Source organism: Gossypium arboreum, chromosome 8 (assembly GCF_025698485.1).
Source record: "Gossypium arboreum isolate Shixiya-1 chromosome 8, ASM2569848v2, whole genome shotgun sequence".
Lineage (NCBI taxonomy): Eukaryota > Viridiplantae > Streptophyta > Magnoliopsida > Malvales > Malvaceae > Gossypium > Gossypium arboreum.
This window is the reverse complement of record NC_069077.1, coordinates 127,155,710-127,175,099: the sequence shown is the minus strand read 5'-3', so window position 1 is coordinate 127,175,099 and position 19,390 is coordinate 127,155,710. Positions and strand designations below refer to the sequence as shown.

The following is a 19,390-nucleotide window of genomic DNA, read 5'->3' as shown; positions in this document are numbered from 1 at the left end:
AATGTTATATAATAAAATATATAGGAAATAAGAAATATAACATAAAACAATGAAAGTTTATATGTAAAAATGACATGTAATTAGTAAATATATAATATATCTGAAAATATAATAATAATATAAAAAATTGATGTAAAATAATAATAATTTGAGGAAAATAACAAATAATAATAATACATATAATAATACTTGTAATAAAATAATTTTAATGTGTAATATAAAAGTAAGGATAAAATAAAACAAATAACAATATTTAAATATATATAATAATAAAAATATAGGACTAAATTTAAAGTCCAGCTAAATTACGGGGCGAATTTAAAAGAACTAAAACTGAATTGAGGCCCTATTTAAAACGCGCGCAAAATCAAAGGGGCTCACTGGGCAAATTTCCCTATCCCCAAAACGGCGACGTTTTCCAGAATATAATTTAATAGCCATCGGGACTAAATTAAAACTAAAATAAAATATTGGGCCAAATCATAAATAAAATAAAGTTTGATTGCAAATACAAAAAGGGGCAAAAGGATCAATTGGGTAATTAACCCAATTCTCAAAATGCGCGGATCGTCCCCGGGTAATCGGGTCAACGCGCGGATCCTGGGGGTCTAAAACGTTGACGTTTCACAGGGGCTATATAAACCAAAGCTATAGCCCGAAAATCATTTTACACCGGATTTTTTAAAAAAAACTTAAAATTCTCTCTGAAATGAGAGGAGAGAGAGAGAGTGCTTGGCTCCGGCCTCTGTCAAGCCGAGCCTTGGTCCTCAGCCTTACGCGCCCACATGCCGTCACCAACTCCTCCCCGTACAGTGGTTGGAGGTCCAAACCTCGATTTTTAACGCAAATAATGGTTCGACCCTTTATTTTTTCATTATTTACAGTTTACATGTATGTATATGTATTAAAAATTTCACCTTTGTATACTTAATCAATTGAGATGCTTGCTGTGTATATATGTGCGAGAACAAATCTTTCTGTTGAATCTCTAGTTTTATTGATTCTCTCTGTATTTTCATAACGTAAGTCCTTTTTACAAGTGAAAAGAAAGGCTTTGTAACGCCCCAATTTTCGGGAATTCTGTGAATGTTGGCATAGGTTTAATTATGTTAGTGGGCCTCTAGAAGGCCCAAGCTTAAGATAGAACCCGGCAATTTTAGTTAATTTTTGTTCCATAAGAAAAAGGGGGTGAAATTATGAAATAGAACCTATGTGAAAATGTTTGGAAATGCTATAGGCTAAATTGAAGTGGCCAAATAAATAGGAGTGCAAAATAGGAGGATTTGCATGACAAACCTCCCATTTTACATGAAGTGGCCAGCCATCATGTTGTTGTAGACAATATGAGCACTTGATATCCATAATTCATGGTACAAATTGATAATGTGTTAGGTAAATGTTCCATGATAATGGATTAGGTAAATATTCCATGATAATGGGTTAGGTAAATGTTCCATGATAATGGTTTAGGTAAATGTTCCATGATGGGCATTTCATGTCTTTTGTATTAAAGAATTAAATGGATGAAATATGAAATTTTATTAAAAGAAAAAGGGATGAAAAGAACAAAGTTTTATCCATCTTTGTTCATCATAGCCGAAAGTTAGAGAAGAGAAAGGAGAGGAGAAAGCTCTTGAATGTTCGGTCACTTGGGAAAGAAAATTGAAGGTAAGTTCATGGTAGTTTGCTTCTATCTTGATGTTCATGAGTTCTTCTTGATTCTACCTTAACTCTTGAAGCATATTTTGGTTTTTAGTTGTGTTGTGAGCATTTAGTCATGAATTAAAATGAAGGAAATGGTTGTTGTTTCATGTTCTTTTGATGAAAAATGGAAGATAGGTGAAGTTAAGCCAAACAAATGAGCATGCATGTGCCTTAGATGCTAAGGGGAAAAATCGGCTAACATGTTGTGCGTTAAAATGATGAAATGGAGATTAAACTTAAGTAAAATCATAGATATGTGATGATTGATTGGTGATATACATGTTTAAATAACAAGCATGCAAGTTAGGTGTGAAAGAGTGATTTGGTAATAAATCGCTTGGGACGATGCGATAATGTGACTTTGGAAAATCACCATAAATTGTGGGAGATGAGTTAGAAGCTGCATAAATTATGTAATTGAAGCTTAATGGGTCTAGTTTCAAATGGAATAAACAAGAACATATTTTGAATTCTGTACAATGAGAAATTTGATTCGTAATGAAGAGTGGTCAGATTAGTCAAATAGTAAAACATGGGAAACTTTAAGAAAAATCTGGTATTGATTGGCCATACCAAAAATTATGAAAATTTTATGGATAGAAGATATATGAGCTTATTTTCAGGGAAAATTAATGGCACTTGATTTGGAGTTTAGTAGCTCCAGTTATAAATAATTTAGTGACTGTTGCTTAGGAAGACAGCTTGCAGTGAAATTATGATTATGTGGTAAACATTGACAAAAATTTGTTAATGAGTTGCTTATTGTTTTCTTATAAGCTTACTATGATGTGTAGGTGTGGTTGGCCGAATATTGTAAGGGGTTAATACGTAGTTTGTATTTGAATAGTTAGATTAACGTGTTAGTAATCCAATTGTAGGCTGTTCGTGTGTGGATCTCGTCATCATATCGTCGCAAACAGATGTGTAACTGACACCCTCTCATAGACTAGATTGGCAAAAGCCGAAAAGCCGAAATGCCGAAAAGTCGGTATTTTGGGAATTTGCCAGTGTGCGAATGCTCGTAAGATAGTTGGGTTTGTATATTTGGTAATCTAAAGTAACAAACTGCAGTACGCGCGATTTTGTACATTTTGATAATTTGGGCTTAATGGGCCAAAGATCGGGTTCATGGGCCAACGGGCCCAATTCGGAAAGTATGCGTGGTAAGTGTTCTGATAGTACGTAAATAGTTAGGATATGCATGAAAACCCTAAAAGCAGCTAAATTACTATAATACCCCTATGTATGGAAAATTACTGTTATACCCCTATGTGCAAAATTACCGTTATACCCCTAGGGTTAGTTTTGACTGAAAAGCATGACGATCTAATTCTGTATGATGTATGCCATGATTATATATTTGTTGCATGGGTACATGGGTTATATTATGGAGGAAGCGTCCTGGTGGCTATGCCACAATTATCTGATCTGGTGGCTCTGCCACATATATATGTTCTGGTGGCTATGCCACGATTATCTGATCTGGTGGCTCTGCCACATATATCTGATACGGTGGCTCGCCACAATATCTCAGATCTGGTGACTTCGTTACAATATCTGGCGACCTCATTGCGATTTCTGTGATGTGTAGCGGTTGGGTGGGTCGAGTAGTCTCCCCATATAGTGTAAGGCTGGTACGGGGGTGTTATGGATGAATCTGGGTTGGGTTTCTGCATAAACATGTAATATCTGTTCTGTTTTGTTATGGGCCTATATGCTTTATTCTGAATTTCTGTTCTGGGCTAAGGCCAACTTATTCTGTTTCTGTTGGTTGAGCTGATTTAGACTATGGTTGGGTTATTTTACACACTGAGTTTCCCCAAACTCACCCCTTTTATTTCCATCCACGCAGGTAATCCCCAACCATAGTGGGCTTGGAGCTGTGAAGGAATTCGGAGTGGCCACCCGTTCTAAAAGTTCGATTTTCTTCTGGTGAACTGAATATCCTTTTATTTACGTTTGAGGTTTTGGGCTTTTAAATGTAATAAGGCCGCTTAATTATTTTTGATGATTTTAATATGTATTACTAAGATAGGTATTACTTATTTTAACTGTTGAAATTGGATAGCTTTAGGGCGCGTTTTCAAAAACAACAATTGATTTCAAAATAACACGACAACAAGCAAAGCTTCCGCAATGAAAGTATTTTCCAAAATTAATCACTTTTCCTAAAAATAACTTAATCAAATCGGTTTCCTAGAAATATCCATGGCGTTAAGGTGTGGCAATAGCGGTATGCATGTCTAGGATTGGATCCGAAGGAGCTTGGTATTAGCGATCCGATGGACTCACCACCTCTTTTTGGTTTCCTACGGTGCACTTCAATTCACTTTAACCTATAATGAAATTATCTTTTAAAACACTAAGTAAGTTTTTTTTCTGGATCAACAATATAAAATGTTTTGAACGCTTCGATGTGGCATGTCGGATCCGGTCATAACGTCTGGGCCGGGTTTGGGATGTTACAGGCTTTATAGCCTTGGTCCTTTACATATTCGGGGAAAGAAATCTAAGATTTCTTTCTATTTTGTGTCTTCTGTATCTTTGACTGATGTGCTGTGATTTTCTTGCCATTTTCTGCTCTCCTTTTTCACGTATCTGCTGTTTATTTCCTTTTTTGGCAGGCAATCGAGCGAGGGATCCGACAATGACCTTGCTGCGCGCTAATCACGGAGGTCGAATCACGGCACTGATGGAGGGTTGCTGAAACGTCATAAGAGACGAGCAGACGCGTCTGTTGAAATTGCTTCTGGAAGCTTCTGTTTGAGGCGCGAGGAGAAAGGCAGAAACCCTAGGGTTTCCTGCCTTGGTGTAACAAGCTGGGCCAATTGGGCTTTTTGAATTTGGGCTAGCTAGTTTAATTGGGTCGCGGGTGTTTGTGGGTCTGCTGGGTAGTTTAGGCCTGTTGGGTAGTTACCGGGTAAATGGCTTTAGGCTGATTGGGTTACAAGTGTAACGGGCTTTGGGCTTATCAGGCTTTGAGGCCTGTTTATTTGTAAATAGACTTTAATGGACATTTTAAATAAATATTTATTTATTTATATTCTGCTTTCAGCCCGGTCAAATTTGGGCTCTTACAAAGATAATTACTTAAATAAGGGAAGACATATATGTTTTCGTGCTTTAAAAATTTAGGTTTGGATTGCTTGAATCTTTAGTGCCCTTTTAGTTCAATTGCCAATGCATGATTGTTTGCAAATTATTTTTTAGACATTATTGACGAGAATTACAAGTTGAGAAAGATTAACTTTAATGTAGGTTGAGGATTTTGCTTGAGAAACACTTAAGGGTGGGGATATTTGATAAGTGATAAAAATAACATGTTTTAATCATGTTCTTTAATGCGTTTTTGGGTGATTATTTATGCAAATTGGTGAATTTTATGCTCATAATCTTTTAAATTCATGTTTCTATACTTAAGAGAGCATTTGGGAGCAAAATGAGTGAAAAATGAGTGAAAATCGAGCAAATAGAACATATTTTAGGAGCCACATGAGCTGGGCCTTCCCACACGGGCTAGATACACGGCCATGTGAGCCATACGGGTTGGCATATGGCCATTTTCCAGACCATGTCGATTTTGCGATTCGCATCCCAAACACGTGGAAAAACGTAACTTTTAGGCTTTCTGGGAATTCTAAAGTCTATAAATACTAAATAAAAGAAGAGAAAAGAGAGTCATCAGAGAATATTGAAGAAAACAACTCGGAGAACACCATTGGAGCCAACTCTGAAGTAGATTTCCATCAAGATTAAAGACATCCTTTTAATTTCTTTTGAAGTTTTTATGAGTTTCTTTACTTCCTGTGGTTATTCTATCTTTAAGATGTTTTTATTCACAATTATGAACTAATTCTCTACATACCTAGGGAAGATGAATCCTGTGATGAATTCTATTATTTGATTTCTATTTTACGCGATAAATACTTGATTTTTGTTCTTAGTTATATGTGCTTATCTGTTGTTTTAATATTTCCAGGATATTAATTCATGTTTAATATGCTTAAATTAGAGGAGGGAAAGTCTCTATTTAAGAGTAGATCTAGCATAATTGAGTGGAGTTGCATGCAATCCTAGAAAAGGACGACATAAATCTACTGGATTAGAGTCAAATCTAATAAGGGAATCCATAGATCGAGTTAATGCAACAATAGGGATTTTAATTAGAAAGAAATTTCAATTAATCAACTTAGAGTCAGTTGTTCTTATTCTTGAAAAAGATATAAGCATAATTTAGAGATTTCTACGAATCAAGATACCTAGTGAATAAATCGTTTAATTTATATTCACAATGATAAATGAAGTCTAGGTGGATTATTTCCTGGATATTGCTTCGCTTATTGGTTATTATTCAATTATTTTTCTGATTTATTCTCTGTTGAGTTCTCTAGTTAAATTAATTTAGTAATTTTAGTTTAAATCAATCACTTCAATTTTTCAGTTAAATTATAGGAAAACAGTAATTTCTAGTACTTTTAGTCCTCGTGGATACAATATCTTTACTTATCATAGCTATAGTATTTATCGATAAATGCACTTGCTTTTGTCGTATTTTTAATTAGTTTTATGACACATCATATGCCTTGTGCACAAAATAAGTATGATTGAGTTAAAGCTCGAAATAAGTACCAAATAGCCTAAAATGTACCAAAAATAGAGTTTACATCGCGACTTCGGGAGATGATCGTTGTGACGAGCTTAGGACTTCAGGCCACAACATTACAAGGAACCCCATTGTCACAATAAGGCCAAGTCAATATGTCACGTCACGAAGAGGAACTCCCTCACATTGCGACATCAATTCGAAGTTTTGAAACTTTACAATTTAGTCATATTTCATGCTCGAGTCAACAAATAAGCTTTCATAAACTCGATTAAGGCTTGAATTTGATTATGTATCATATTGTAAATGTGTTTATGGCATGTTTTTATGTTTGAATGATCATTTTAACGTATAATTAATTGTAATTGCTCTGGCAACAAATGTGATGTCTTGTTGCCCAAACCTAACGATCGAGTCAGGTAAGGAGTATTGCAACTATTTTTGTTATAAGTAAAAAATTGTTATAAAAATTAAAATAAAACATAAAAAATTGATTCTACTAAAAACTTAATTATTATAAATGAAATGTTATTATAGAAAAGGTGGACTGAAAATGTAAAAAATATAACTTCAAGATTTTCTCTCTTTCCAAGACAATAGCCCCTTGATTCAAACCATATAACAATTATTCTAATCATGGCCTTGCATAGTTTAATATTATACTTAGTTCATAAGATTATAAGCATTTAAGCATCAAATTTAACTAAATAGAAACTAGTTATTTCCATTGATATGTTCCTCCAAGTTATTAAGCACAAAATGAACTCTAGGCAACAAAAAATTATAGCATTTTTAGTTACTTAAACCAATTAGGTTAAATTCTGCTGTTGATCCTTATATTTAGTGAAAATTATGGATTTAATCTTTATATTTTAATTTGATCAGTTTTAGTCCTTGTACTTTTTGAAATGGCCAATTTTAGTTCTGTACTTTTCGAATTTCAAAACTTTAGTCCTAACCCAAACAATTCAATTAATAGTCCTATATTAAGTGCACAATTTTATATTTAGTCCATATTCTCCAATTGAATCATTTTAAGACTATAATTTTCAAATATTGAAATTTCAATCTTAATGTAAATGATAGTCATTAATCATTTAACTGGATTTTTAGCGAGTAATATCTGAAAATAATCATTTGACATGGCATTACATATATGATAATATGTTTAACACATCAAATTTTGGAAAATAACATAACACAACTTAATGAATTTAGCAATTATCATTTGGTAAGGATTAAAATTTTAAAATTCAAAAAGTACAGGGACTAAACATGAACAAAATTCACAAAATTCGTAAATTAAATGGACTAATAGCAAGATTTTACCAACCAAATAATATAAGAATTTTCAATTCCATTGTCATATCCATGATTCCACACATACTTTAATAAGACTCAACATTGTCTTACAATTTTAGCTATCTATTTCAAAAAAGGTCACGGGTGAAACATAGGAAAAAAAATCAAAGGAAAAGGATAAAAGAAACCCTATATCATGATGTAGACCTTGAAGAAAATAACTTATCCACATTGTCTAGTAGCCAACCCATGGAGCTGTATTTTACCATTAAAGTTAGCAACCATCTTTTGACTTGCAGCACCCACTCTCTTTTTCACCATCACACTTCTTCCCTCATCTGCACATAAAAACACCTACAACTCCATTCTTCTCATACATTCATGCATTCAAATTTTCCTTACTTGGACAACTCATACCGATTTATCTTCATTTTCAATGGCTTCCCTTTGGTCACCATGGGGAAACTTGTTCATGTTTTTAATGGCTTATTTTTCTTCACTACCCTTATCTTCATCATCTCAGCAATATTTACATGTACAATACTCAACTATATCAGCTGCACCGGCATTCCTTCCAGGTGCACCTCTTGCTTCTTCTCCAAGTTTACCCCCTGATATTGAGCCTTTGTTCCCTACTCCGAATGGTGTGGCACCTTCTACTGATTCGTCGATGCCCACGATTCCTTCAAGCCCCAGTCCCCCGAATCCGGATAACATCGTGGCCCCTGCTCCTGGTTTCGCATTTTCACCATCTAACAGCCCTTTGCCGGTATCCACTTCGGTTTATCCAACTTCAGCTCGAGCTTTAAAACCAACATTGTTTCTTGGTTTGCTAGTATTTAGTATATTGCAGAAGCTTTCTGGTGTGTGAATTTCTGCTGATGGCATTGTTCCTTGTAGCTTCACTCTTTTCTTTTTATGTTTTCTATATATTTATTTTTGATATTGTTAACCATGGTTGTTGACTATTATATTTAATTCAAATTATTAGTATGAACTCTGATTTGGTACCAAAAAATGCTTATATTATTAGCACAAAGACTACATTAAGTTCAACTCTGTCACAATAAGGAAAAACAAAAAAAGAAATAGTAACAAGGGAAAACAAGTACACAAATGAAACAATTGAACGAAAGAATAGCAAACACTGAAAAATTTTCTCAGAAGGTAAACACATGTATGACAATTCTTCTAAGTTCCTAATTTGAACTGCCCTCTTTTCCTATATGTATATGTATATGCTACTTACCTTAATGCAACCTAACTAAAACTACAGGGCAATGATAGTAGAACGAGACAATGGGGACCCATTCAACAACATCCCAAATAGTCCTCCCTTTATTTTGTTAAATTCAAAGGGACTCCATTTACTGGGGGATGGTCTTTTAACCATATTCTTCTTCAGCTCCATGTTCTCATCCTTGAGCGCTTGGACAGCATAACTGAGTTGTCTAATCACCTCTTTCTTCTCTTCATCTTTCTGAATTAATTGAGCCTTCTGAACCTTGTTCTCTTCTTTCAGTTTCTCTATTTCTTCCCTTAACTTCATCAATTCATCACGGAACACCTTTGAAGATTCATCTTCCTTCACAACATGGCCTTCTTTAGTTACTAAACCGGCTTCGTATTTATCTTCCTGCTTGGGATCCTCGACTTCCTCCCCAGTTTCATCATTTTCAGGGTCATCAACTTCTGATTCAGCATAGTCTTCAGAATCAAAGGTCTCGGAGCTGCTATCATAGAGTTTATCCATCAAGTTGATCGTCTTCTCTGAATGGCAGTACTTCATGGAAGAAAACGGGGATCCCAATGTTGTTACAAGGCGATTTCCAGGGTCCAACTTAATTTGATCATACCGCTCAGCGAGTAAACGATGGGATCGGTAGAAATCTTCAACCAAGCTAATCAACTCGGGACGTTTCTTGTAATACATTTCTGCACGCTTTGCAAAAGAATCTGCATCTTCCTCAATCAATTTTAGCATTGCCTTGGTCTTGGAGTCCAACTCTATCATTAAAATAAAACCATTCAATCACTTCAGCAAATAAACAGAACAAACAAATAATGGAAAAAGAAAATAATTCCAGGAAGTTTAATGAGTTGGTCAATGTTAACGTTTCACCCTGGTAAAACAACATGGCAACAGAACCTTTCTGGTCTTTTAATCAAGCAAAGATCTCTCAATGGCAGACATATAGAAGAGAAAGGATCAATTGCTAAATTAAATATGAGCAAAGGGTCCTATCCAAATCTATTCCCGTTCCCTATAATGATCCATTTATAATTAACCTGAGATGCAAGGGATCCAATTCATTATTAGCTCATAAAGTAACGTTTTTGGAAGACTAATTACTTGAGCTGCAAAGCTACACTTAGAAGTTAGTGGGAAATATGGAAAAGTGAGAAAGTTAACAATGTCTGGTGGGACTTCAGTTTCAGGGTCCCTGTACACTGAGGGCCACCCACATGTACATGCTAAAGCCTGTAAGATCTCAGACAACAGAAATTTGAACAGCCATCCAAACGCAAGCCATGATGATTAAGATATTAACACACAAAACAGGAACTACAAGTCAACCATTCCAATACCAGCTCATCATGCCATTGCATCCCTAACACCATGAGCAAATCTTCGGCTCAAGGTTAAATTCCATATTGTTGCCAAGACCACACCAGCTTGTTAGGTCTCTGATTTCAAAAACCTTGTATCCTGAATCCTAGAACTAGATTCACTTCTAGCTTTGGTGTTGAAAATTTGAAATAGAAGGTTTATTTGTATAGTAAGCATATAGTTGTTGTCCAACACAACCCCATTCTGTGCTCCTAGAGAAAAAAAAATGTATTTCACACTAAGATAACCTCTCAGGTTCCTGAATAATCTCTACCCTTGTCTTACAAATAAAAGAAAAGGGTTTCTGGTGGAACCTACTGTATAACATAAGGCCCCACCAGTCAGTCATTACGCAGTCAATAATACACTAATTAGGATTACTTTGTAATGTTTGTTAAATAATACTATTAGCATAAAATTATTTTTTCTTTTTCCCTAGTCCTTGCTCTTCTAGATCCAATTCTCAAGAAACCATTGCAATCCCATTATTAATATCTTTTGTTCTTCACCTCAAGGTTAAAAGTTAACAGAGTCTTCTCATCATTTCGTTTTTGTTTGTCCTTTTTTTACATATCTGTAAAGTGATACTGCAGAAAAAGCAATTTAAAAAAATTGAAACGTTCATGAGAATGAAAAGAAAAAGGCATGCACAATGTCTCCAACGGTCAAGAAACAAGAAATGCCAAGAAATGCTCTAAGATAGTGATGAAGAAAGTAGAAAGGAGAAAGGGGTGTTACCAGAAAGAGTGGATTGAAGCCATTGGGAGCGCTTTGAACCGTCGTGGTGACTATCAAACCACCACCATCTTGAACTTTCCTCGATCTTGTTCATCATGTGAACCATCTTCTCCTCTTTTACCTTAATATGACAAAAGAGTTTTAAGAACCAAAGGACGGAAACTCTAAAACCTGAAACTAAAGGCTAATATACAGATGAAAGAGTAAGAGAAATGAAGACGATATGAAACAGGGCTAGTCCCCTGTGTATTTATGCTAAAAAAAGGGGGGACAAAACAGGAAATAGATTAGGCATGAAAAACGAGATCGAAAAGCGGGAAATTTAGATGGTAAAACCTGCCAAATAAAACTGAAAAAAGAAAGGGATTTATATGGAAAGAAATCTGGAATTTCAATCTAGTGGCGCCTCCCAGAATTTATGCAAGTAATGTAGAAAACATGATCAATTCCCATCACTGGAACTTCACAGTATCCTTCTACTTCATAAAGCTGTAACATACAATTATAATACAAATGTACAGGGAGTGAAGGAGGATTGATTTACCCAGAAAAGAGAGATGGTTTTGTTCAGGTTGATGGAAAATGAGAGGGAGCGTTCCTCTTTTGTCTTCTTCTTCTCTCTTTGCTTTCAATTCACTACTCAGTCCATTGATATATTGGCATTGTTTGAATTAAATACGCATTTTCTGGAATATATTTAATTTTTAATTTTTCATTGTGAGACCAATTAATTTTTTACACGTGTTTTTCTGTCGAAAAACAAAATTTTGACTAACTTAAAATCAGCTTAGTTCCTTATTAAAATGGAACTTAAATGTAAATATTTCATTTGGGAGGGTGGGGTTGGAGCAGGACGCAGATGTACATGTCAGCGTCATCACAATATGGCCTTCCAAATTAATAAATACTTTTAGTAACGGTCGAAAATATCAGACACAACAGTCATAAGACCACCCCCAAAAAAAAAAAAAAACAGAAAAGGAAAAGGGAACTTCCAATCCTTAGAGCTAAAGGTGAAGCCAAAAATGGTTAATTTGTATTTGATTTATTAACGAAGAGTATTGTTTTTCCTGACGGATGAGTCTGGCGTGCCATTTGCATGAATTATTTTCTATGATTAGGATAAATTAAATGCCTGGCTTATATGAATAAATTAAAGGTTATGTTATAAGTTTTGTATTTTTTTATGGAATTTAGTTTTTTTAGATTTTAAAATTTAGGTTTTATTGTTAACATTGATAATTTTTTATTAAATTTATTATTATGACTTTTTGAATAAAAAATATACTTATTTGGTACCCATGTAATTTAAAATGATTACTTAATTAACTTGAATTTAACAAAAAAATTAATAGTATTAATAATTGTACCTAAATTTTGAAATTTGAAAAATAGATAGACTAAATTCCATGAACTAAAAATATAGATACTAAGTTCCTATTATTAGAAAAGTATGGGGGCTTGTGGCAAATTTTAACCTAAATTAAAATATGAAAGAGGCAAATGCAATGAATTAAAGCCAATTTGCGGATTGAGTTGGATCAATTGTAAGAAAATTTAAACTCAAACTTCATTCAAATTGATTTAGGCGGATCGGATCGTGAATACCTCTAGTCTACGAGCAAGAAGAGGAGGATGCCACGCTTCACATGAATATGGTACACCATATTCCGGGCAATACATGCAAAATCAACTAGTACGCACCTGTACAAGCGATATCGACTAAAATTTGTATTGAAACGGAACTAAAAGTTTGTTGTTCGGATCTACTACTGAAACAGAGCATTCTAGCCAATATGAGCGGTACCGAAACAATACCAGCTACCCTGCTTTATACCCTTAAATGTTTTATATGTTATAAGACATAATTTCAAGATTAACAGTGTATAATTATGCATTGTTTGTCTTTTTAGACACTCTATAAAGCACTCTCATTTTATAATTCCGTTGCATGTTAAAGCATCTAACTTGGGAAACAAAATTTTCAGTAAAGAAAATATCAAACTTATCGAATGATTCGTCGACTTCTAACATATGATAATTCGCAACTCATTATGGAGTGACTTTTGGCGGTGTTCGGGGCTTAGAAAGATGATGTAGGCTGGAGGTTGGATTTGTGAAATTAAAATGTGTGTGTGGACAAAGGCAAATATATAGCTTCAAGGAGTTACTAAGAGTATATTTTATGGGGCATGAAATGCAAATGAGATGTGATGACAAATTTTGTCCAATTTGAGATATCCGGTGGAAGAAAAGATGAGACAACTTGGATTCTATTTAATGACCAAAAATATTTCATTTTAATCATTTTTAAAATTGAATCCGAACTTCCTCATAACAACCCCCAATTTATTACTTTGCTAGTTTTACTACCTTTAGATAAAATAATTTGTATTTGATGGGATCAACCATCCGAGTTTATTGATTATGTTAGCTTTATGACTATTTTGATTTATCCCAATATTATCAATAAGTATACTCTATTTTTCACTCTTTTACCCAAAGAGTAATTTCTTAATGAGACACTTTCTATAAAAGAATAGTGCAAATAAAATTTTAGAAAAAAAACACTTCTATAAAACTCCAAATTTAATATGGATTTGTGTACAATTGCTATGAATTATTCTTTTCTAAATATATAGAATTTAATATTAAATCATGACTTTTATTTTATAAAATTTGAAAAATTAATTTTGACAAATTAAAATTAATTTAATTTGTCAAATTTTGATATTTATATATTATGAAAATTGAAAAATTAGTCAAGTTGGTAAGCATTAACCCAATCCATCTCGATGTTCTTTCTCTTGCATGTACTTTGATAATTCATAATATGTCTTCATTTTTATACTATGTGTTAGTTTTACGAGTCTTGGTTAGTTAGGATAAGGAGAGAGATTTGTGGGAATTTGTTTGAATACTTTTTCTTTTAAACTTATTGATCATTTTTTACACTACCTTTGTTCAGTTACTAGATTTTTTAGGTGAAGGGTATTTTTTTTTCTTTTGTACTATTGATAAAATCCCAAGCTATTGGTGCATAATGTTGAGTGTTTGTGAGAGAGAGTTATGGTTATCTCTATTGTTTTTTAAGAGAATTACTGATGATTGGTGTTGAATCACTTTGGATCTTATTCAATATCATGCTGATTAAAATCTTGGAGGGTATAATTCCACAATTGAAATCATTAGTGTTGATTGGGTAGTGATTTTGGTGAGAATTGAGGGAAACTTGGATGTTTTGAGGTTGTAGAGGTGAACTACACTGTTAAACAATAATTGGGTCTTGGAGAATTAGAAGTGAAGGAGCCACCAATGCCATTTAAGAGCATTATCTAGGACATGAAAGGGGAGTTAGGGAGTATATCTAGAAAATGTTAATCAAGGTTGCTTAGGGTAGTACAAGATAACTTAGTTCGCATCGATGCATTCAAGCAGAGTTGTTGGGTAAACATGCCATACGAGCTTTTAAGGGATGTGTTGATGAGAATAGAAGCATCGGAGGTTACTTGGCCTACAAGAAAAATAGTAGTTTCTTGTGTCAGTGTGTGTAGGAATTGGAGAGAGATTATGAAGGAACTTGTAAAAACCCTAGAAATCTCCGGCAACTTGACATTCCCAATCTCATTGAAGCAGGTGATAGATGCCAGCATGTACTTGTTTCTTTCCTTTTCTAAGTATATTTTATTATTTATATGATCGATTTGCTTTCACTCATACATTTTGGCTTTGAATCTTTAGTGATGGTTGAATGGTGTTGACCCTTATTAGTGGTTAGTTTAAACTAAGATTTGTATTACATAGTTTGCATTATAGTATCACATTTCGATACTTTTAAGGAACTTTTAGAATCAAAAGTTCGGTACTAGATCAATATCTTGTACATCATCACAAGGTTTAGTAAAATTTTTTGAAATTCTAGTAATAAAATGAGAATATAGAGTTTTTCTCAACAGCTAGTTGTCTAATATGAATTGTGAACTTAAGAGTTCTTAGGCAATGTAATTTCTTGAAAAGAATCTAAGTTATTATGTAGAATAGATTATAAGTTCTATGTTTGTACTTGGAACGATTTTCATTATTCATTGATTATTTGTGGATGAGTAATTCTAAATTTACTTACATATATTCATTGTTTTTTCCCTTTGCAGCCTGGTCCAAGGCACTCCCTTCTTCAATGTTACATAAAACACAATTGTAACAACCAAACATATTATCTTTACCTTGGCCTGAACCAATGTGAGTGGCTTTTATTTATTTATTTATGCTTTCTATTTTCTTACTTCTAGAATGGTTTATTGTCAATTTTACTCTCATATATATTAACTTGTAAAGTTGTGTTGTTTGTTGTTGCCTTCTAAAAGCAAATTTTGCTAACGATTGTTGATTGAATTAAACACATTAAGGATATTTACATAGTTATATTCATAGAAAGTTAGTACTGTAACTATTTGTTAATTGTAGTGAGTTCCTTATATATTGATTTTTTAGCTATATTATTTTAAATTGTTTCAAAGTGTATGTTTTTGGCAGCTTCAAATAAGGATGGAAAGTTCCTTCTTGCTGCAAGAAAGTGTCGTCAGCCTACTTGTACAGATTATATCATCTCATTGACTGTGGATGATGTGTCAAAAGGTAGCAATACCTACATTGGAAAATTGAGGTACTATTAGGTGGATTATGATTTGAGTGATAACATTACTCATTTTTGGAAACCTAAACTTATTCTTGATTTGCTTAAACAGATCAAACTTTTTGGGGACCAAATTTGCAATCTATGATTCACAACCCCCAAATGTTGGAGCCAAATTTACAAAAAGTTGCTCCACTAGGTTAATGAATGCAAAACAAATTTCTCATTGGGTATCGACTAGTAACTATCCTATAGCCCACATCTCATATGAGTTGAATGTCCTAGGTTTTAGGTAAGATGTATGTTGAAAGTTTCTTTTTCTATCACTTATTTTTATCATTATTTCTAATGGTCAATGAAATAAATTAACATATTATCAAAAATAGAGGTCCAAGGAGAATGCAATGCATCATCGATGCCATCCCAACCTCTTCTAGTGAACTCGGAGGTGTTGCTCTCATGCAGACTAAATTCCTACATAGTAATCTAGACACCTTTCCATCACTACCTTTCTTTAAATCAAAATCAACTCGTACCAAAAGTTCCCAGTTTGGACCTTTATCTAGCTTGAGAGATGGAATGTTGGTATTGAAGAACAAGGCACTAAGATGGCATGATCAACTCTAATGTTGGTGTCTTAACTTCAATGGACGGATGACAGTTGCTTTCGTTAAAAACTTCCAATTGTTTGCTTTTACGAAGAATGTGGTTGTCAGGCAGGAGCAACAAGAGAATGTCATCCTCCAATTCGGGAAAGTTGAGAAGGACGTATTTACTATGGATTACCAGTATCCGATCTCGGCTTTTCAGGCGTTTGCAATATGCCTTAGTAGCTTTGATACTAAGATAGCTTGCGAATGAATTGCAAATAGGTATATGAATAATGCAACTTATATCAATGCCTTTTTTTAATGCATTTGTATACCAAAATGTTTAACTTTGTTGGTTGGAAGTGAAAGTATTATCTATGCTATTGATTTAGAATTTTAGATTATGAAGTTTCTTAGTTTTCCTGGTTTCCATGTGAGTACTTACTAATAGTTTTCACTTTTTTGTTTTTAATGTTGGTTCTTTTATATAGATATTGATAGATTGTATTGCTTTTCTAACATGAAGACATGTCTCTTTGATTATTCGAGCTAGAAGAAGAAAACAAATCTATGGAATGGTTTCTTGAATTGTTAGTCAAATATTCTTTTTATTTAACGATTTATATTATTGTTGAAATTTACTTTTTGGAGTACTTTAGGTTTTACCATGTTGGTTTGTTTTGAATATGAATTTATATGTATATATATAAATGTTATCTAAATTTTGCTTAACTTCCCAGTTCACCTTGTTCATCTTACCTGTAACACCCCAAACCCGTGACCGTCACCGGATTCGACCACGAGGTGTTACCGGGCTTACTTCCCTTATTTCCCTCTTGGAAATTATGAAATTTTTGTTTCAGGCAGGCTAGCTAACTGCGTCACTGTTACCTTAAAAATCATATCTCGAGTTCCAGAACTCGAAAACCAATTCTGTAAATTTTCCCTGAAACTATACTCATATATCCATCCATGAATTTATTTCTAGAATTTTTGGTCGGGCCAATTGGTACAGTTTATTAGTTAAAGTCACCCATGTTACAGGGGTCAACTACACTGACCTTCGCGCGTTACCACTTGAATATCTCTCTGTACAGGGCTTTAATACTGGTGCTGTTTGTTTCTAATGAAACTAGACTCAAAATGGAATCTTCACATATAAGGCATGACTTCTAATTCTTTCTGGATAATTTATAGTAAATTTTCAAAGTCAAGACAGGGGATCCAGAAACCGTTCTGGCCCTGTCTCACGAGAACTTTAATATCTCTCAGTATACTGCTCATATGGTCATTTCGTTTTGTCCATATGAAAATAGATTCATCAAGGTTCAATTTCATAATTTATTCACTATTTAATTATACTTCTACTATTTTTAGTGATTTTTTAATCTCATATCACTGCTGCTGTCCGCAACAGTTACTGCAGTAGACTATGCCAATTTCATGAATCTTTCCTTGACCTTACTAATCATCCATCATACATGACACAAATTATGGCCACCTTATCAAAATTAAAGTTTCTAAGACTCGTGGCTATAGGTTCTAGCATCCCACTCAACGACCACATAGGCCATTTTCACATGGCTTAAAGTTTACAACCCATAATTCAACAAAACATAATAGCCTATACATGCCAAATGTTCTCCTAGTTCAACTACGAAGACAATACCAAAAGATTTCCAGCCGGTGTGATGACTTCAACGACGGTTCCGAAACGCACGCAAACAATACGAGTCCAAGAGACCTAAAAGGGGTGACAAGAAAACACCGAGTGAGTTTATAACTCAGAAGTCATAAGCATTCAACCACCATCCATTAATAAAGTTATCAAAACATGAAACAATAAACGAGGCTAGGTACTCATCCATACCGAAACTATACCATAATTCCTCGGACCTTTCGGTTCAATCTCATACCAAGTCATACATCCACATTTCATATTCTACACGATAAGATATTTGAGGCATTTTCACACACTAACTCATTTTCACCACAATCACACAATTGCAATCATCACATAGATTTAAAGCTTACCAAGCTCAACCCCGAGCATGAACATATTGCCTATTCGTCATGAGCTCAAGGTACTTACCCGATCCGCTGTCCGAGATTAACTCGATAATGTCGCACACTCAGTGCCAATTGTAATGCAAGAGCATATAGTGAATCCGCACACTTAGTGCTATAAAATCAGCTCGCACACATAGTGCTATATAATCAAATTCGCACACTTAGTGCTGTACAATTTAAACCCGCACGTGGTGCCAATCTTGTCACCGTGTCCATTTATACCCGCACACTTAGTGCCAATCTTGTCACCGTGTCCATTTATACCCGCACACTTAGTGCCGAGACCAATACTTTATGCAATTTACCACCTTTATACATTCAACGATGGCATCATTCCATACACATACATTTCCATTTACACATCAATTCATTAAACACAATTGCATATATATTATGATCATTTAAATCAATACCAAATATATGCTTAATGACTTACCTCGGATGTTGTCGAATGTCTTCAACGGCTATTCAATTACTTTTTCTTTCCCTTGTCCAACTTCGATCCTCTAAGCTCTTGGGCTAATTCAAACAAATTTATCTTATTAAAGTCCCATCATGCTAGCTTATGGCGAATACCCATATCAAATAAGCAATTTACCTTAACTCGTAACCCACATAGCCAAGTTACACATATAACCCTTATGACCGAATATGAATATCACCAAAATCTCTATGACTTAACCTTCACCTTCATAGCCGAATATATATATAGCTTATCAAATAGACATTTATTCACCTTCCCTTAACACATATTAATCAATTAGTCCATGCATTATCCTTGACACACCGGTCATTAAAGCAATAACCTATTAACATCCAAGCATATTATACTAAAATTTCTTCTAAGGCCGAATTCATGTACCATCCTTAATAATCATACAATTATTTTATTTTAAATAATTTACACACACCATTTACCTAACATCAATTAACTAGACACTTTAAGGATTTCTTCTTTGACTATACACACATTCGGCAACTATCCATACACACACAAGCCGATTTTTTCCTATCACCCAAACCATCTACATGAACACTTAACTAACTCAAACTTCACCCATCCACAAATACTCATTACAACACAAAGACAACAATCCTTTTCCTCAATTTCTTCCATGGCCGATTACCTAATATTACCA

At 34.1% G+C, this 19,390-nt stretch overlaps 2 protein-coding genes and 1 pseudogene across 3 annotated transcripts; 2 read left to right on the top strand and 1 right to left on the bottom strand.

Moving 5' to 3' along the window:
* Positions 1 to 7,878: 7,878 nt before the first annotated feature.
* Positions 7,879 to 8,561, top strand: LOC108489862 (classical arabinogalactan protein 26-like). The gene has a single exon (XM_017794547.2). The coding sequence runs from the start codon at positions 8,046 to 8,048 to the stop codon at positions 8,478 to 8,480; it is 435 nt and encodes a 144-aa protein (XP_017650036.1). The 5' UTR covers positions 7,879 to 8,045; the 3' UTR covers positions 8,481 to 8,561.
* Positions 8,562 to 8,612: 51 nt separating this feature from the next.
* Positions 8,613 to 11,645, bottom strand: LOC108489861 (protein NETWORKED 3A-like). Of its 2 annotated transcripts, none has more exons than XM_017794545.2 (3): positions 11,503 to 11,645; positions 10,959 to 11,079; positions 8,613 to 9,616 (listed from the first exon to the last, which is right to left on the bottom strand). In XM_017794545.2, exons 2-3 carry the CDS (start codon positions 11,062 to 11,064, stop codon positions 8,880 to 8,882), a joined length of 843 nt encoding a protein of 280 aa, XP_017650034.1. In that variant the 5' UTR covers positions 11,065 to 11,079; positions 11,503 to 11,645; the 3' UTR covers positions 8,613 to 8,879. The 2 variants fall into 2 exon arrangements, with proteins under 2 accessions (XP_017650034.1, XP_017650035.1); XM_017794546.2 differs by having other exon boundaries at positions 10,959 to 11,142; positions 11,503 to 11,644.
* A 2,628-nt stretch (positions 11,646 to 14,273) lies between these two features.
* On the top strand, positions 14,274 to 16,452 carry LOC108452384 (tubby-like F-box protein 3; annotated as a pseudogene).
* The last annotated feature ends 2,938 nt before the right edge of the window (positions 16,453 to 19,390 follow it).